At 38.3% G+C, this 17,393-nt stretch overlaps 1 protein-coding gene across 4 annotated transcripts in view; it reads right to left on the bottom strand.

Moving 5' to 3' along the window:
• The window catches only part of LOC140495980 (zinc finger MYM-type protein 3-like), a 141,481-nt gene that overhangs the window by 44,205 nt on the left and 79,883 nt on the right, over positions 1-17,393 (bottom strand). For 3 of the 4 annotated variants that reach the window (XM_072595358.1, XM_072595355.1, XM_072595357.1), the window contains exons 12-14: positions 10,889-11,061; positions 7,499-7,664; positions 1,045-1,115 (exon numbers count right to left, since the gene is read on the bottom strand). In XM_072595358.1, the coding sequence (XP_072451459.1) occupies positions 1,045-1,115; positions 7,499-7,664; positions 10,889-11,061 (410 nt within the window). The remainder of the gene's footprint in view (positions 1-1,044; positions 1,116-7,498; positions 7,665-10,888; positions 11,062-17,393) is intronic. The other variant, XM_072595359.1, reaches the window with a different exon arrangement.

The following is a 17,393-nucleotide window of genomic DNA, read 5'->3' on the forward strand; positions in this document are numbered from 1 at the left end:
AAAAGATTTGATTTTAAACAGTCTGACAGTCTAAGATCTTCAGTGTTAACGTCCCCAACCCTAATGCCCATGTGCACGAGACTCCCAATAAAAGCAGTTAATGCTTTACAAACTGAAATACCAACAAAATATGCTTAAATACACAGTTCTGATGAAGAGTCAAATCTGAAACTTTACCTATTTTTCTCTTTCAGATGTTGAATGGCCTGCTGTACGTTTCCAGCAATTTTTTGTTTTTATTTCAGATATTCAGCATTCACACTGCTTTTTACCAATGCTTTGCTGATTAACTCCTTAATAAATAAAAGTTATATAAAATAAATGGTTAATAATGGATTTGAAGGTAGGATAAGCACAAAGATAAATCAAATGCTCCATGGAACAGAGTGTTTCTTGCAGTGCTGGAACTGTGAAGGGCAGCTGACTACTTATGAACGACTAATACAAATACAAGGTAGAAATTGTGTTTTGTTCAACTATTATTGGAGACCATATGATATTTTGCAGAACTTTCCCTCATTTCAACGGTGGCATGGAATCCATCAGGGGACAGATTGTACACAGTCTGTGGAGGAAGTAAGCTTGATAAGCCATATAGCCTTTTCCTGTTCAATGCTTTCTTACATTTGTTCGTATCCAATAAGATTATGTATCCATTATACAAAACCAGAAATAAAATTTCAGTCTGCAGAGTAACACAAAGCAAAACAAAAATAAAGGATTAAGGACTTAGGTGATTTAGAAATTATAAAGTTGTGATTTTCTGACCTTTGATGACAGGTTCAATTTGCCTGAATTGTATAAAGTGCATCCAATTTCCATGGTGACTTTTTCTATAATGTGGGAACTATTGATTTAAAAATTATGAGTGGAATATGGATGCACTTACCTGAGACATTCAGGGTTCAATCTCTCAACTTTTCAGTTAGCACCCAGAGCATGGGAGGAAGCACACTGAATGTGGAGTTAAAATGGTTAAAAAAAACACTTCAATCCACTCCTGTGGTAGGTGGAAGATCATTCAAAACAAAAAACTTTACTTACTTCAAACTGCGTGGGAGAGGGAGTCGGAGAGGGAGTCGGAGACGTCGCATTCTTAGACTCCTGCGCCTCATCTGCAAACAAAAGACACAGATTGTTTGAAACAAACTGAGCCGATGTTTGTGACTGTGCACGTTTTGAGAGTGTGCACATCTGTGGGTGTGCATGTTTACAAAACTTCAGCAAGTTTTCTGTTCAAAAATCATCCACACAATAATGTGGAAACAATTTGAGGTCACTACTGCACATCTCTGTACTTGCACTAGTTTGCGCAAGTCGTGCAACATTTGCACGACGTACTACCAAACAGTTGCTGGGACAAAACAAACATGCCAATTACTTCTCATACATGTGTGTTTGAGACTTTTTCATACATAACTAAACAAAACAGTTAAATGTTTTTGAAAAGCTGGCAGTTGAATGGAAAGTTTGAAAAGGGACATTGAGGTGCATACTGATACCAAGGATTTGGATTTGAGGACAGCTCAAACCTATGGGACTTAAAGGATATATTCATATGCCACCTGAAAGAGAGAAAATGAATCTGGGGCAGTCCAACCAAGTACCTCTCAGTTAGGAGCTCACCCATTAAGATGACAATTTAAGCCAAGATGGCTATAAACGGAGGTCTAATTGAATCAACTAGAACAAGATTAAAATTGGAACTAAGTGATGTCATTACAACTCATTACACACATTGCATGCAAAGACGATCCTTCACCTGAACACCACAACAAAATAAACTAATCTACAACTTGTACAGACTGGAAACACAAATCAATCAAAACACATTTAACCAAAACCTTACATCCACTTCAAACTTGTGCACAGCTAAAAGTCATCAGAATGGGGGTGAGATGTTCAATATTGTGAATGGATGCATGCATGATACGGGATGACATACTGCAGTATCGGTAATTCTTGTATAACAGCAATTTGTTAAGATAAATCCAGTTATAAAGAAAATCGGTGGCAGAAAACTCTGCAACATATCAACCTCCTTTCTGTATTGGGTGCCCTAGAGGTATGACTGCAAACCTTTCATCAAGTCCAACATTGGGAGTCCAAGAATGGTATGGTGAGGTTTGGTTTAGTGACCAAAAGCTAAAATAAAAAAATGTAATTCTTAAAACAAAAACAAATTATGAGACAGAATTAGGTAAAAATTGGATTTAGTACTCAAGTCAATCTTTCAGAAATTCATGAATAGTACACGCAAAAGCTAAATAAGCATATTTCTTTGTCCCATTTTAAGATGTTACCCTATTTAGTTACTTGACAATATTTGCACAGCATTGTAAAGATTTCCCTCCCCTCTGACCCCATTTAATATCTTGTCTGTCCTACAGGATGATTTGCAATCACTCCCAATGCTGTTAGCGGCAACAACACAAATGAAACATTGATAAATAAAAACATGCAATGTATGAAGAGTAGAGAAGCCAAGCCCAAAGTACAGAAGTTGATCGGGCAGTGGGAAGACATCCAAGGAATTTTATACCACTCCTCATTGGCAATCCTGGGGTCGGTAAAGTTCTACCCCAAATCTAGATTGTAACATAATTTTAAAAGCCTAAAAATGTATATACAATTAATTATACAGTTGATAAGATCTATATTTGAAGACAGCAATTAGTTATGTATTCAGGCTTTTTAATTAGAGTAGATAAATAACTAATTACTGCCTTCAAATATAGATCTTACCAACTGTATAACTAATTGCATGTACATTTTATGAGCACTCCAGTTAACCAGGAACATAACTGGACTTGTCATAATACTGTGGCTCAAGGGCTCTTGCGGCACAATGGTAGTGTCCCTACCACTGGGACAGAAGATTGGGGTACATGACTCACTTCTCCCAGACACATATTAAAACAGGTCTGAACAGGTTGGTTAAAAAAAGTCTATAACATGAGCAATATCTCCACAGGCAGATCACAGTTTTGGTATCCTGCAAAATCTATCATCTATAAGGAACAATGTTAGGAGCATCGTGCAATGCTCTCCACTTGTTGGATTAATGAAGTTCCAACATCTTGATCCAGGACAAGTCAACCTGCTTGACTGGAAACCATTGAGCAGCTTCATCATTCACTCCCTTCACCAAAGCAGAATAGTGTACTGTATATAAGATGCACTGCCGCAACTTGTCAAAATTCTTATAACAGCGCCTTCCAAATCCTGACTGTTATACCTCAAAGCAGATATTTAGGAACTCATATTTAGGAACTTCTACAAGTTCCTCTATAAGCCACATATCATCCTGATTTGAAAACAGTAGCAATCCTCGATTGTCACTGGGTCAACAGCATTGTAGGTGTACCTTATAGATTGCAGCAATTCAAAGTGTGGCTCCTTAAGGGTAATTATACACGGGCAAAATATGCTGGCTTTGTAAACAGTAGAGAACTTTATTGTACAATACATTCATTGTTTATGATCCCAAATTCATCATCATAAGTTGCTCCCATTACAACTATCAGTGCCATATGTATAATTATTAATACTTCACCCTACAGCTTGAACAGCTCAAAATGGTGTCCAACTTTGGAAGATAAACCCAAGATAGTGCTGTTTGGTTTTCTACATGGACAGTATATAAAAACATACATAAAAACTATGCTTCACTCCACTGATATCAGGGTTACAAACACTGACATATACAAAGCCATAATAATGAATTAACTTTAACTCATTTGTATTGCTGTTCAAGGCTGATGTTAGTACCTATCTTAGCTCAGAATAATTTCAAACCTACATTTTATTTTTCAAAAAGATTACTTTCAAAAATCTTTTTAACAAGATTGCTGTTGTTTGTTTCAAGATTCAGATGAAGTGACCATCTGAACCGTTGGAACAAATGAATACTTTCCCACTCATGTCCAACTATCTATAACCTTGCCTCTAATATTACTATAATGAAACCCATAATAGAAAAAATAAAACTGTTCAATGCATGTTGATTAGCATTTGAAAAGACTAAGTATATGCAAACATCCTATGAATTTTTCATTAAAAAGATTCTGATGGAAGGTTCATATCTTAGATCAAGTTATTTCAAACATAATTTTCTTTTATTGCTACACATGCATACATACAGCATTATAGAATACCTATTCAGCACTCATTCAACTACAAAGACTGCTAAGAGATGAAGAACTCAATATTTTTATCGGTACAAGATAGTGCAGACTAGCCATGAGTCATTGCAATTGGAGTCAGGAGAGAAGTGAACGTACGAGGTTAGATTTTTAGCTTTCGGACAAAGCAAAAAGATGAAGTAGAAACACAGCCAATATTCCAATATGCCAGTCCATAATCTAGCAGATCCTGTATGAAATGTTTACAGTGAGGACCAGTGGATAATTTAGGCAAGGGTCTGATATTATTACATGTCCTACAGTCAGAAATCTCACCAATTTTCACATTACTTAAACGTTACCCGTGGAATTATACACCAGGGTCTTCAACCTCAGCAAACAGAGTAGATTAGTAAACCAGGGCAAACCTTTGAAGATTGTTTGGAAGTATTACAAAACCAGTGAACTAAATGTTTTAAACAACACTAAGATCTGCTCAGAAGAAGGTGTTTACATTAATAGCTGCATCCTTTCAAAAGCTGTCTACTTGTGTTAGTGCAAGGACATCTGTGCAAGTGGAACTTGCAACTGTGTACACACTTGATGGAAATTTCTTCATTTTAAGAACTTCAAGCGTGAAGCACTAACACCCATTAAAATTTAAAGTAATCTACAGCGCAATAAAATTAACACATTGTAAAAGCAGAAAGTGTCTCATTTCATTATTTTAGCAGATAGTTTAATTTGAGATTAAACTGCTTAATCTAAGGCAAGCACAAAAATCTTTTGTACATTAGTAACTCATGGCAAATTTGGAGGTTATGAAGTGCAGTGAAGAAACATAAACTACCAACACATGAGATGTATCATGGTGGCTCAGTGGTAATATAATATAATCTAAATAGGAGCAGAAGTAGATCATTCAGTCCCTTAAACCTCCTCCAACACTCAAAATCTTGGCTGATGTGTTGATTCAAATTTCACATTCCCATTTACCTACAATAATATCTGATATCACAGCTAACAAGAGTCTTTCTTCTTGTGTCTTAGAAGTACTCAATAACCTTCAGGCAGAGTGCCACAGTCACACAACCCTCTTCAGTTATGCCCTAAAAGGGTGACCTCTAATTTTAAAACAGTATCTCAAGTTCTGTACTGACCCAACATCTTTTCCATGTTCACCATGTGAAGGCCTTCAAGGTCTTGTGCACTTTGATCAAATCACCCCTCACTCTTCTAAACTCCAATGGGAAAAAAGCCAAGCCTATCCAACCTCTCTCTTAAGAGTACACATTTCAGCTATCAATATAGATGTCCTGAACTGCATCCAACTCGTTTACGTTCTTCCTCAAATAAGTAGACCAAAACTGCACACATTCTTCAAGATGTGATCTCACCAATACCTTGTACAACTGAGACGTAACATCATTATCTTTAATACCTCTTGTTAAACAAGATAGCATCTTATTAGCCTTTTTCATTACTTGCTGTATCTGCAAATTACATTTTTGTGACTGATACATAAGAACACCTCAATCCTTCTCCACTTCAGAATTCTGCAATTATTCTCCATTCAAATAATATTGTTTTTCATACTTCCTGCCAAAGTGAATAATTTCACACTTTTCCACATTATACTGGGAACTGAACAGATTTTTGCCCACTCACTCAACCAATCGATATTTGCTTGCAGCTTCCTTATGTCTTCTTCACAACATAACTTCCTACCTGCCTTTGTCTCATCTATGACTTGAGCTACTAGATCTTCATTCCCTTCACCTAAATTGTAAGTTGAGATCCCAGCCCAGACCTCTGCAGCACTCCACGTCACATCCCTCCAATCAGATAAAGTTATGCATACACTTGTTTCCTGCCAGCCAGACAATCTTCAATGCATGTCAATGAGTTATCTCTACGTTGAACTTTTATTTTCCACACTAATCTTTGATGCAGCAACTCATCAAATGCCTGCCAGAATTTACAGAGAGTCTGTTCTCACATCAAAGCTGGAAAATCAAGCTCAAACTCAAACTTTAGAATGACAGTGCATAATCAAGATTGACACATCCAGTGAAGAAATATTGCATTAAAGATATTGGGTTTTGATTTAAACAACAGGTGGAGGTTTGCTTACTTTGCCTAATCATTTAAAGTTCATTTTGAACGGGCTAAATTTCCCACTTTACCAGTCAAAAACAAACAGTAACCAGCAGAGTCAAAAACAAAATCAAATGTATTGTTATTCTTTGAGGTGTGAGACTTTGTTGTAGTCAAATTGCTTGATACAGGATAATAAGCTACATTTCCCAGAAGGAATTCCTTGACTATGAGGTACTTTAGGAAATCTTAAGGACATGGAAGGTCTCCAAACATAAAAGTTCATTTCTTCCACCATACTGAGATCACAGAAGATTCACATGACATGAAAAGTTGTCTGTATGCAAAACACTAAACGTTGATTTACTTTAATATAACAAGGACTCTAAGACAATAACAGTATCAACAACTACACATCCATTTCAGCACAAGGTACTCAGTTGTCAGTCTGGCAATACTGCTGTAGGACAGGACCAAGAAAAGATTCACTTTATCTTGAGGAGAAAGTGGAGGCAAGCACCAGTCAGGAGTCAAGATGATACAGTTTATCAATAAGTTTAACCTTCTCCAATCAATGAATGCAACCAGATAATAAAAGGAAGGGAAAAACCTTCTTGACAGGGAAAACTTCTTACAAGCAGATGTGTAAACAGCACATGGTAATTTTTATCACAGAGAGAATTCAAATTTTTTTTGGAAATTCATGGCAGTCATGCTACCTCTTCCACAGAATAAGAAAATGTAATGATGAGCAAATACATGCGAAAATGTAATTCTAAATGTAAAAGGGAGGACCTATACTTCAAAAACTACTTCCAACTTTTGCTTTATCTAAAGTATTTATTTGAAGAGTAAAGTTACCTTACTGGCTGAAATCATCCTTGCGCATGTTTCTTCCTCAAAAGATACATTTATCACCAGGTTAATCTCTCAATTTATTTGAAATAGGAGGCGCTTTCATCTAGTATCTAATAATGAACACAAGGGACAGCAAAGCCCTAAATAACTACTACATGATTATGCCAAGTGAATGAAGAATGACCTACAATGACACATATACTGCAAGTTTACAGAGATGCACAGATAACAGCTGATAAAGCAAAGATTAGAACTTGCAAACATCAGCTAAGAATGGCTAAGTGGTCACATCTCAATGGTTACTAATAGCTAATAGATCAATAACTATAGCAATGCACTAGTTGATACACTGATGCCATTTGCTGTACTAGTGTATCACGTCCACTGCCTACAACATGCGACTTTCTCTACCCACTTACTGTTGAGTAGACTTTCAGGTCCCTTCTGCGTCGCTAGATTGGGTTGGTTTTGCTGACTGTAGAAGCGCAAGAGGCACTGCTGGTTGCAGAAGTGTTTAATTTCCCCGCGCCAGTGTACCGTTTCCAGAAGCTTGCCCTGACGTTTGCAGGCATGGCATCTGGCTACCTGAAGGACACAGTGAACAATTAGGAAGCAGTCACCTTCTGCACCCAAACAAACATGTTGCACAAGGCAGGTCACAGCTGTTAACACAAAGCATGGAACGAGAAAAGGGCCATTCAATCCATCAAGCTTGTTCCATCCACAGACAGTGTACAATCTGCCCTACCAGGGGCTTTTATTTAATGACCTGAGGGAAAGTTCTGCAAAGTTTCTCCCTGTCCCAAGAAGGTTGAACATGCTTCCACAATATCTATCCAGAGTGACTCAAACCTGGCCAGATGCTCTCCGCAGATGACAGTTTCACGGTCCCAGCGGCACAGGAACCATTGTTTCCATGGAGCATTTGATGATCTCTGTCTGCACCTAACTAATCTTTTATCGCATTCCTAGCCAGATACTTATCCAGCATTTTTTTTCTGACGGAGTTCGATACCATTAACTGCTTTTGCCAGGAGTCTGTTCCACAGATCCATTACTCTGTGAGGAAGGGGGGAGAAAAGGTAAGATTTGTAGGCAAGTCTGAATGACAAGATGGTGAGATTCCATGTCCTAAATACAACATCATCTGTAAGAAAACATTCACGCCTCTTAAGGTTGGCTGCATAATCCAGATTCACAATGTGCCTGTGGAGAAACAGTGGAAGAGTTTTTTTTTAAAAAAACCATTAAGGTAGCTAAAGTAAGGATATGCAACATTTCAAGAAAATTCAACAATAGTACAACTTGTAGGTTTTTCATCCAAAACTTTCTCCTTTTTGACAACATTAAAGCACCGCAAAATAGGAATGATATGGTTCATCACACAGTACAACACCACCTCTCAGATCGACGGTCCTCGTCATAGTTTTGACCTTTTGGAGTTCTTCAGTTAAGCAGATTCTCCTAGAGCTACCACTCAATTCACTCGTACCTTCACAGACATACTGGCAGTAGAAGTGGACTAAAAATTATTCAACTATTTAAACAAATAATTTGGCAGCAAATGCAGCCATATGGCCCAAAGTTCTTTTGCTGGGTTTCAGAAAAAAGCCATTTTTTTTTAATCCTAATCTCTTTCCCTTAATCTAAATTTTTATTTTTTTTTGTTTATATTCCTGTAACTCTTTTGTGAAAAGCATTCAAATACCATAATCGGTTGCCAAAAATAGGACCTTCGTAAAATCCCTCAATTCTAAGCCTACTTGTCACATTTCATGTTCCTTTGGTGCACCCTCATAACTGACATTATTGTAGTATACTTTTGCCATATCCTTTTCTGTGGATTTCCCATTCTTCCACAAATTTGGCACCCAAAACTGGACATATCATCCCAATTGCAGCATAATCAGTTATTATTGTGATTTACATTCTTATGCCTCTACTTCTAAAATGCATGATTCTTCACTTTCAAAATAAAAAAAATTAAAACCACTCACCTTGCTAATGGTTCATATACATGTACTGACAATTCTCTGCACTCATTTACTCTGTTCAGAGTTTTACAGTTATATATACATTTTCTCTTCTTTCTTTGAAAAGTAAGCTTATTCTGTGTGAATGTGTTTTCTGGAGACCTCCAAGCAAATTAACTAAGTTCTCAAATATTGTAACTTCGCTATCTTTTGACACTGATATACTCAAGTCTAGAGCTGAAAATGTGTTGCTGGAAAAGCGCAGCAGGATTCCTGAAGAAGGGCTCATGCCCGAAACGTCGATTCTCCTGCTCCTTGGATGCTGCCTGACCTGCTGCGCTTTTCCAGCAACACATTTTCAGCTCGGATCTCCAGCATCTGCAGTCCTCACTTTCTCCTCGAAGATTTTTCATCCTCAAGTCTAGGTCTCATATTAAATACAAGACATGCACCATACATAGCTTTGAGAACAACCTGACCTCAGGTGACCACACATCAAATACACATTACGAATTACTCTCACGTTCCTGTCTTCTTTCACTTTTCTTTTTGCTATTATTTCAATACCTTTATCAAAACAATCAGTGTTTCAACTCCTGCCCTAATAACCTTTCATTTCTACCATCACACTCCGAAAGCCAAATGACCAGTTTAACATCTACATATAGGGATCTGTTTACAAGATCACGGATTATCTTGCTAGCTAGCCTTGCTAATATTTTGCTTAGATTTTCTAAGCTATGCTTGATGCTGTAGTCCAGCATCTGTAATTTCATCTCAGCAAGCTTCTCCAAACCCTTTCACAAAAGCAAAACAGTGCAGATGTTGAAAACCTGAGATTGAAACAGAAGTGCTGAAGAAACTCAGCAGGTCTGACAGCATCTGTGAAGAGAGAAACAGAGTTAACGTTTGAGTGTAATACGAAGAAGTTTTGAAGTCATCATACTGGACTTGAAACATACCACATTTGCTGAGTTTCTGCAGTAGACATTATTTTCCATGTCCAATTTCTTAGCTATTCCTGGAATTACATTTAGAACATACCCAAAAATCCCAGTGTCTGTCTCCAAATCTGCCAGTTTTTCTTTTAGGTTATCTGAACTTGTTCCTTTTTGCATTATTAAATTTGCTTTTGTTATAAAAGCAATTTAGTTTTCCTTTTAACTGTTCACTCTCCATAACCGTGTATGTCAAGAACATTGGATGGAAAGGGAACTTAAAATTAATATCAAAAATTGTGGCAAAGAGAAACAGTCTCACATTCATTAGCTAAAAAAAAACTTCAACACCTTGTTCCACAGTGAAAAATTCATACAGCTATCATAGCTTTATGAATCACTCAGAAAATTGTGCTGCAGTAACTTGAGTGATTGGATAGATATAATGAGATTTTCAACGAACAAAAGAGTGGAAATAACCAAAGATTAGAACAACACAGACAAATTCTCAATCTTATGCAGATTTGAAATTATTTTTATTCAAAGTGCTTGATAGGATATTCATTTTTTAAACCTCATACCTTATCATTTCCACTGAATATTGCCTGGTATAGTACAAGCTGCACAAAACATGAAGGTGCCACATTCAATCTACAATAAGTTTACCTCCCCCCTCTCCCAGGGCAGTCATGTGAGCATTTCATTTTGACAACACTCTTGGGGTGGAAATAAAAAATCTCCCACAACAATCCATACACTCAGTGAATCACAGATTTCTAATCTACAGATGAAAAGCCTTGAAGTTCTTTCAACCAGGTGAAAGAAAAGGAGGAAAAAAAAAATGTGAGGGTGAATGCAAGAGCCAGAAAACTAATGATATGCAACTTTTCCTACTGACCTTGAAGTACCACAGTAGGTATTTGCTTTTGCATTCCTCCCCACAGAAATCCCATGTATTTCCATCCAGCTCTTTGGTCACTGCCCTCTGACAGGTCTGGGAACAGTAAGCACACGTGATGCAGCACAAGCCCAGGTTTTTGGTAAAGTCCTGCTTATAAAGAAGCACACAACCTGCAGACAATGCACACGAAGAAAGAAAATTAAAGTATGTCAAGAATAATGCAGCAAATCAATTACAGCCAAAGGCACTGAAGAAACCAATCGCCTAGTTTTTATAAGGATAACTCTTTTTTCACAAATGATCTTCTCCCTAATTGATTGTCCTTGGAATTTCCACCATTCTCACACAGAGATAGATTGCCTGTTCCCAAACAGCACCACACAGAAATGTCAACTGGGGCAACAACAAGTTGAAAATGCAGGATTGGGAAGGAAGTGAACCTAGTCAACTGATGGGTCACACAAGGTCAGTGGTAAAAGAGCATAAACATCAGTAACATCTCCAGAGCACTCTGCAAACAAGAGAACATTCTGTTGGAATGAAAATTACTTCCAATTGTGTGAACAGAAGATTTCTACTTTGTAAGCTTGCCTCCATTTATCAAATTGGCAAGCATTTACGACAGAGAACTAGAGTATTGGCCAGGAAACACTATGTTAAAAACCAGGTAACAACCATTCATATTTTAATGCATAGACATGAATAGTCAGTGCCAAATATGATCAAACAAGGGTCATTATAAAAAGAAACACAAGAAATCAATGTACAACACTCCCTACTTTAAACATCAGATGGCACTTTCAAAGCTAATAAAAATATTTGTACACAGTGGTTGTAAAGAATGCTGATGAATAGACAATTTAGACATGACAATAATCTTCTTTAAACAAAGGCACAATACTTCAATGCATAGATTCAAGTTAAATTATTTCACATCATGCATTGTTATGCCTTCCTTCAGTGTTCCAGTTACAATTACTTCAAAAAACAACACTGCTGACTCTAAGACTAAGATGAGAAGTAAATATCATGTTAACCAGAGTGGTTCATTTACATTTCAGTTGTAATAAATTCTCCTTTAATTCAGGAAAATCACAACATCTAAACACACTGGAATACTGGAACAAAACCTGATCTCTTATTTTACAGCATTTAAACTAGGTGTGCATATGGGAATGCTCCCAAATTGATTAAACTAATGTCATGGAAACAAAGTCATGGAAACGAGCATGTTCGCAGCCTTGACTTCTGCAGAAGTAATTGATATCATCCAGAAAAGCAGCAGAGATGCAAAAATTTGCTTCCACTCCGAATTAGCCAAGTGAAGTGAGCAAAAGCTTCAGACAGCTAGTGACCTGTACTGAGTAAAGAATAATGTGCAGATATTGAATGAAGAAAAGATTCAGTTCTGAGGAAGTGTCACTGGATCAGAAACATTAACTCCAATTTTGCTTCACAAAAGCTGCCAGACCTGCTGAGTTTTTCCAGCAACTTTTTTTTAAAAAAAGATCACTGATGGTGAATTTATCCCCATACACAGCTGGAACACCAATGCTTGCTCCTCTTGCTCTCCAGTTGACAAATTGGCCAACATTGACTCACCATAGACTTCCGAACTGCAAGTTGACAACATTTTTATTTTTTTTAAAAATGTGATGAGCAGAAAACAGAGGGACTAGGGATCAAGAAAACCTTAGTCTACCTAGCGAAGTTTGACTTAATGTCATAGATTAGCCTAGGTGCTGTCCTATTGAGGGAATTAAAAAATGGAAATGATATTGCATGCTCAGCTGGTAAGGTCACTTCTGAACCAAATAAACCTGTACTAATGTATATTTTTCTGAAACGGAATAACTAGGGCTATGACCATACAAGTCTCAAGAAAAGAAACCGTATAAAAAAGGTGCAAGACAGCAATTATTTTCTAGAAAGACAAAGGTAAATATTTGACAAGAGAGCTTCACAGTGGGACTAATGCAACTAAAGATACATCATCAATGCATGAAAGGCCATTGATAAGCTATGAAAAATCTTCACAAAACAAAAATAAAACATAAGAAATAGGAGCAGGAGGCGGCTATCCGGCTCTCCAAGCCTGCTCCACCCTTGAATAGTTCCATTTACCCATCTACTCACCATAACCCTTGATTCCTTACTGTTCAAAGATCTATCCTTGCCTTAGAAACATTCAACAAGGTAGCCTCAACTGCTTCACTGGGCAAGGAATTCCATAAATTCACAACCTGTTGGATGAAGTAGTTCTTCCTCAACTCAGTCCGAAATCTGCTCCCCCTTATTTTGAGTCTATGCCCATTAGTTCCAGTTTCACCTGTCAGTGCTCCGATCTTATCTATAATACATGCACAAAGTCACAGGCAGGGTTAAAGGCAAGGATGAGAACTTAGGTTCAATGGTGAGGGGTCTTGAAGTCAACACAAATCTGCAAGGACGAGAATGACAGGTGACTGGGACTTACTAAACAAAAAATAAAGCAAAGAACTGCGGATGCTGGAAATCACAAACGAAAACAAATATTACTGGAAAAACTCAGGTCTGGCAGCATCTGCAGAGAGTAAGCAAGAATTAATATGTTGGGTCTCGTGGCCCTTCTCCAGAACTCAACTGGAAAACATTGTCAAGTTTTAGATCAGATGGAGAATAGGAAAGAGTGCAAAGGACCTCAGTGAAATAAGATTTAAAATCACAGTTAAGGGTTCCAGCAATGAAAGGCTATATTAAGAATTTTTATAAACATAATGAATAATGTGATGCACTAGTGGAAGGATAGTACAAACAGACGAGATAACAATTTCTTCAGTGGCAATTCGATGATTATTTGAAATGGAAAATATTTCAGGGCTATTTAGAAACAGCAAGGGAATGAGACAAATTAGAAAATGCTAGCACAGGTATAATGGACTAAATGCTTGGTGCAGCATTTTTCTATGATTAAGCAATGTAGTGGGTGAAATAAACTGATATCTTGGATTTTTAACAGGTTAAAAATTGGAAATCAGGCAGTCAGGCTTGACACAGTCTGAACAAATAGCAAGGGATGGGAATGAATTCAGCCATTAACAGGAAAGGAACATATCTCAGGAGGGACCACAAACACCAGGTTTGGTCATTTGATACTCAGTTGTAAAGTGTTGACACCAATCAGGGAAACATATCAAGATATAATTCGTCGAGACACGTGACACACAAGACTACACAAATGTGAACAATAAAAACCATTCAGTTGTGCTGCAACTCTCAGTGCACCACTTTCTGCACATATTCAGTTGCACTCTCTATGTCAGAGTAACCATCTCTGTTACAACAAACAAGTTCGTTTTATACAGAAGAACAGCAAAGTTCAAGTTTAGGTCTGCGCAGTTCTCATGTCTAGTTAATGCTTTCAGTGACTGTTCCCCTTTTAATCTGTTTCCGATTACAATAAATGAAAATGTAAAATTATGAAAGGTCAGTAAATGAGATTCTCACATTCAATGGCATTGTTAAGACATCAGGAAGACATTAATTTATACAGTCATAAAGATGTGCAGCACAGAAACAGACCCTCAGTCCAACCCATCCATGCTGACCAGATATCCCAACCCATTCTAGTCCCACGTGCAGGCACCTGGCCCATATCCCTCCAAACCTTCCTGTCCATATACACATCCAGGTGCCTTTTAGATGTTACAATTGTACTCGCCTCCACCACTTCCTCTGGCAGCTCACTACATACACGTACCACCCTCTGCGTGAAAAAGTTGCCCCTTTGGTCCTTTTTACAGCTTTCACCTCTTACCCTAAACCTATGCCCTCTAGTTCTGGACTCCCCGACCCCAGGGAAAAGACTTTGTCTATTTATTCTGTCCATCCCCCTCATAATTTCGCAAACCTCTATAATGTCATCCCTCAGCCTCGGACGCTCCAGGGAAAACAGCTCCAGCCAGTTCAACCTCGCTTTATAGCTCAAATCCTCCTACCCTGGCAACAGCCTTGAAAATCTTTTCCTGAACCCTTTCAAGTTTCATATCTTTCCAATAGGAAGGAGACCAGAATTACACGCAATATTCCAAACGTGGTGTAACCAATGTCCTGTACAGCTGCAATATGACCTCCCAACTTCTGTACTCAATACTCTGACCAATAAAGGAAAGCATACCAAACGCCTTCTTCACTATCCTATTTACCTGCGACTCCACTTTCAAGGAGCTATGAACAGGCACTCCAAGGTCTCTTTGTTCAGCAACACAGTCTAGGACCTTACCATTAAGTGTATAAGTCCTGCTAAGTTTTGCTTTCCCAAAAAGCAGCACCTCGCATTTATCTGAATTAAACTCCATCTGGCACTTCTCAGCCCATTGGCCCACCTGGTCCAGATCCTGTTGTAATCTGAGGTAACCCTCTTCGCTGTCCACTACACCTCCAATTTTGGTGTCATCTGCAAACTTACTAACTGTACCTTTTATGCTCACATCCAAATCATTTATGTCAATGACAAAGAATAGAAGGACCCAGCACCGATCCTTGTGGCACTCCACTGGTCACAGGCCTCCAGTCTGAAAAACAACCCTCCACCACCACCCTCTGTCTTCAACCTTTGAGCCAGTTCTGTATCCAAATGACTAGTTCTCCTTATATTCCATGAGATCTAACCTTGCTAATCAGTCTCCCACGGGGAACCTTGTCAAACACCTTACTAAAGTCCATATAGATCATATCTACTGCTCTGTCCTCATACTGCAGCACAGAGGAACTACACAGAGCAGAGGAAAATCACTAAACTATTGAAAAAGAATGGGTCCCAATGAACACAGTCCGCCGATTTCTCAGCAACAAACCCAAACAAGCTTGTGAGACATAATTTCCTATGTGCAAAGCCATGTTGACTATCCCTAATCAGTCCCTGCCTTTACAAATACATATACATCCTGTCCTTCAGGATTCCCTCCAACAACTTGCCCACCACTGAAGCCAGGCTCACTGGTTTATAATTCCCGGCTTGTCCTTACCATCTTTCTTCAACAGTAGCACCACATGAGCCAACCTCCAGTTTTCCGGTACCTCACCTGTGACTATCGATGATACAAGTATCTCAGCAAGAGGCCCAGCAATCACTTCCCTTTCTTCCCAACTCAATCAAAACATACTTCACAAAAAATTAATTATCCAATGCGGGAATCAAAACTATGACCAGTGTGATTTCAAGTCTGATTATATTCAAAGTGAGCTACCCAGGACATGCAGAAAGTCCTTGCACAAATCTTAACATAAGCAGAGAGAGGGGTTTATCCCCCATTCCAATGTCTATCTAATACAATAAACGCAAAGTACTGAAGTGATTTAAAACCTGATTTAGGCAAGCTAGATGCATAGGTTAAACATCCAACTTTCACTCTGTATATTCTGAACAACATTCAGACTCCTGTCACTAAACAGAAATTTATATGGAGCAAATGCAGTATTAGGTGAGTGTGGATGTTCAACCATTTCTGATGCTTTTCTAGCCAGAAATTACAGAGCAAAAAAAATCCTGTCTTTCAAACAGTGAGAGCACAGAATCAAGCAAAAAGCAACTTGGAGGAGCTGAATAGTTGAGCAGAGCCATTGGGATTGAGACGTAGTGGAAAACAGTCTCTTCATTAATGTCAAAACACATTTCGGAAACCAATAAGGTTGATGCATCACGATGGAAGTCAGACGGTGGCATTACAGACATGGATCAGGGCAGCGCAATAACCCTCACACAACAAAAACTGAAAGTGTTTTTATTACAATATTAGTTCTGTCCCACTCGCTGAAAAACTAAGTAGTAATGTCACATTATGTGATTGACAGGAGGCTGCAGATGTGTTGCCGGAAGGGAAATTCTAATTTACAGGTGTTAGGACAGCCATCATCTGGTTAAGAATTGGATAAGGGATGGATGCAAACTGCTTATGGAACAACAGGCAAGTGATGAGAGATTCGAAACAGAGGGCGGAACGGTCAGAAGAGAAGTTTGAGTTGGCAACACCTATGTGGATTCCCTTCCTCTTGAAAATAAAGAAATTAATAAGTCTTCACATTTGTACAGAAGGCAAGGATTTGAAGTGGTGTTCAACCCTGTTAGTTGTGCTTGCCTTCCAAGAATAGAAGCAGAGAGTGCTCAAGATGCATGAGGGCTGTGGGCAAATTTGCCCCAGAGAATCCCCAAAATACCTGGAAAATTCAGTCGTGGGACAACCAGAGAACAATTAGTGGATGTAGGTTTGCTCGCTGAGCTGGAAGGTTCATTTCCAGATGTTTCGCAACCATACTTGGTAACATCTTCAGTTGGCCTCTGGGTGAAGTACTGCTGATGATCCCTGCTTTCTATTTATATGTTTGGGCTGGTGATGCCATTTCCTGTTCTTTTTCTCAGGCAGTGGTAGATGGGGTCTAACTCTATATATTTGTTTAGAGTGTTCCGGTTGGAATGCTATGCTTCTGGGAGTTCTTGTGCATGTCTCTGTTTGGCTTGTCCTCA

Source organism: Chiloscyllium punctatum, chromosome 25 (assembly GCF_047496795.1).
Source record: "Chiloscyllium punctatum isolate Juve2018m chromosome 25, sChiPun1.3, whole genome shotgun sequence".
Lineage (NCBI taxonomy): Eukaryota > Metazoa > Chordata > Chondrichthyes > Orectolobiformes > Hemiscylliidae > Chiloscyllium > Chiloscyllium punctatum.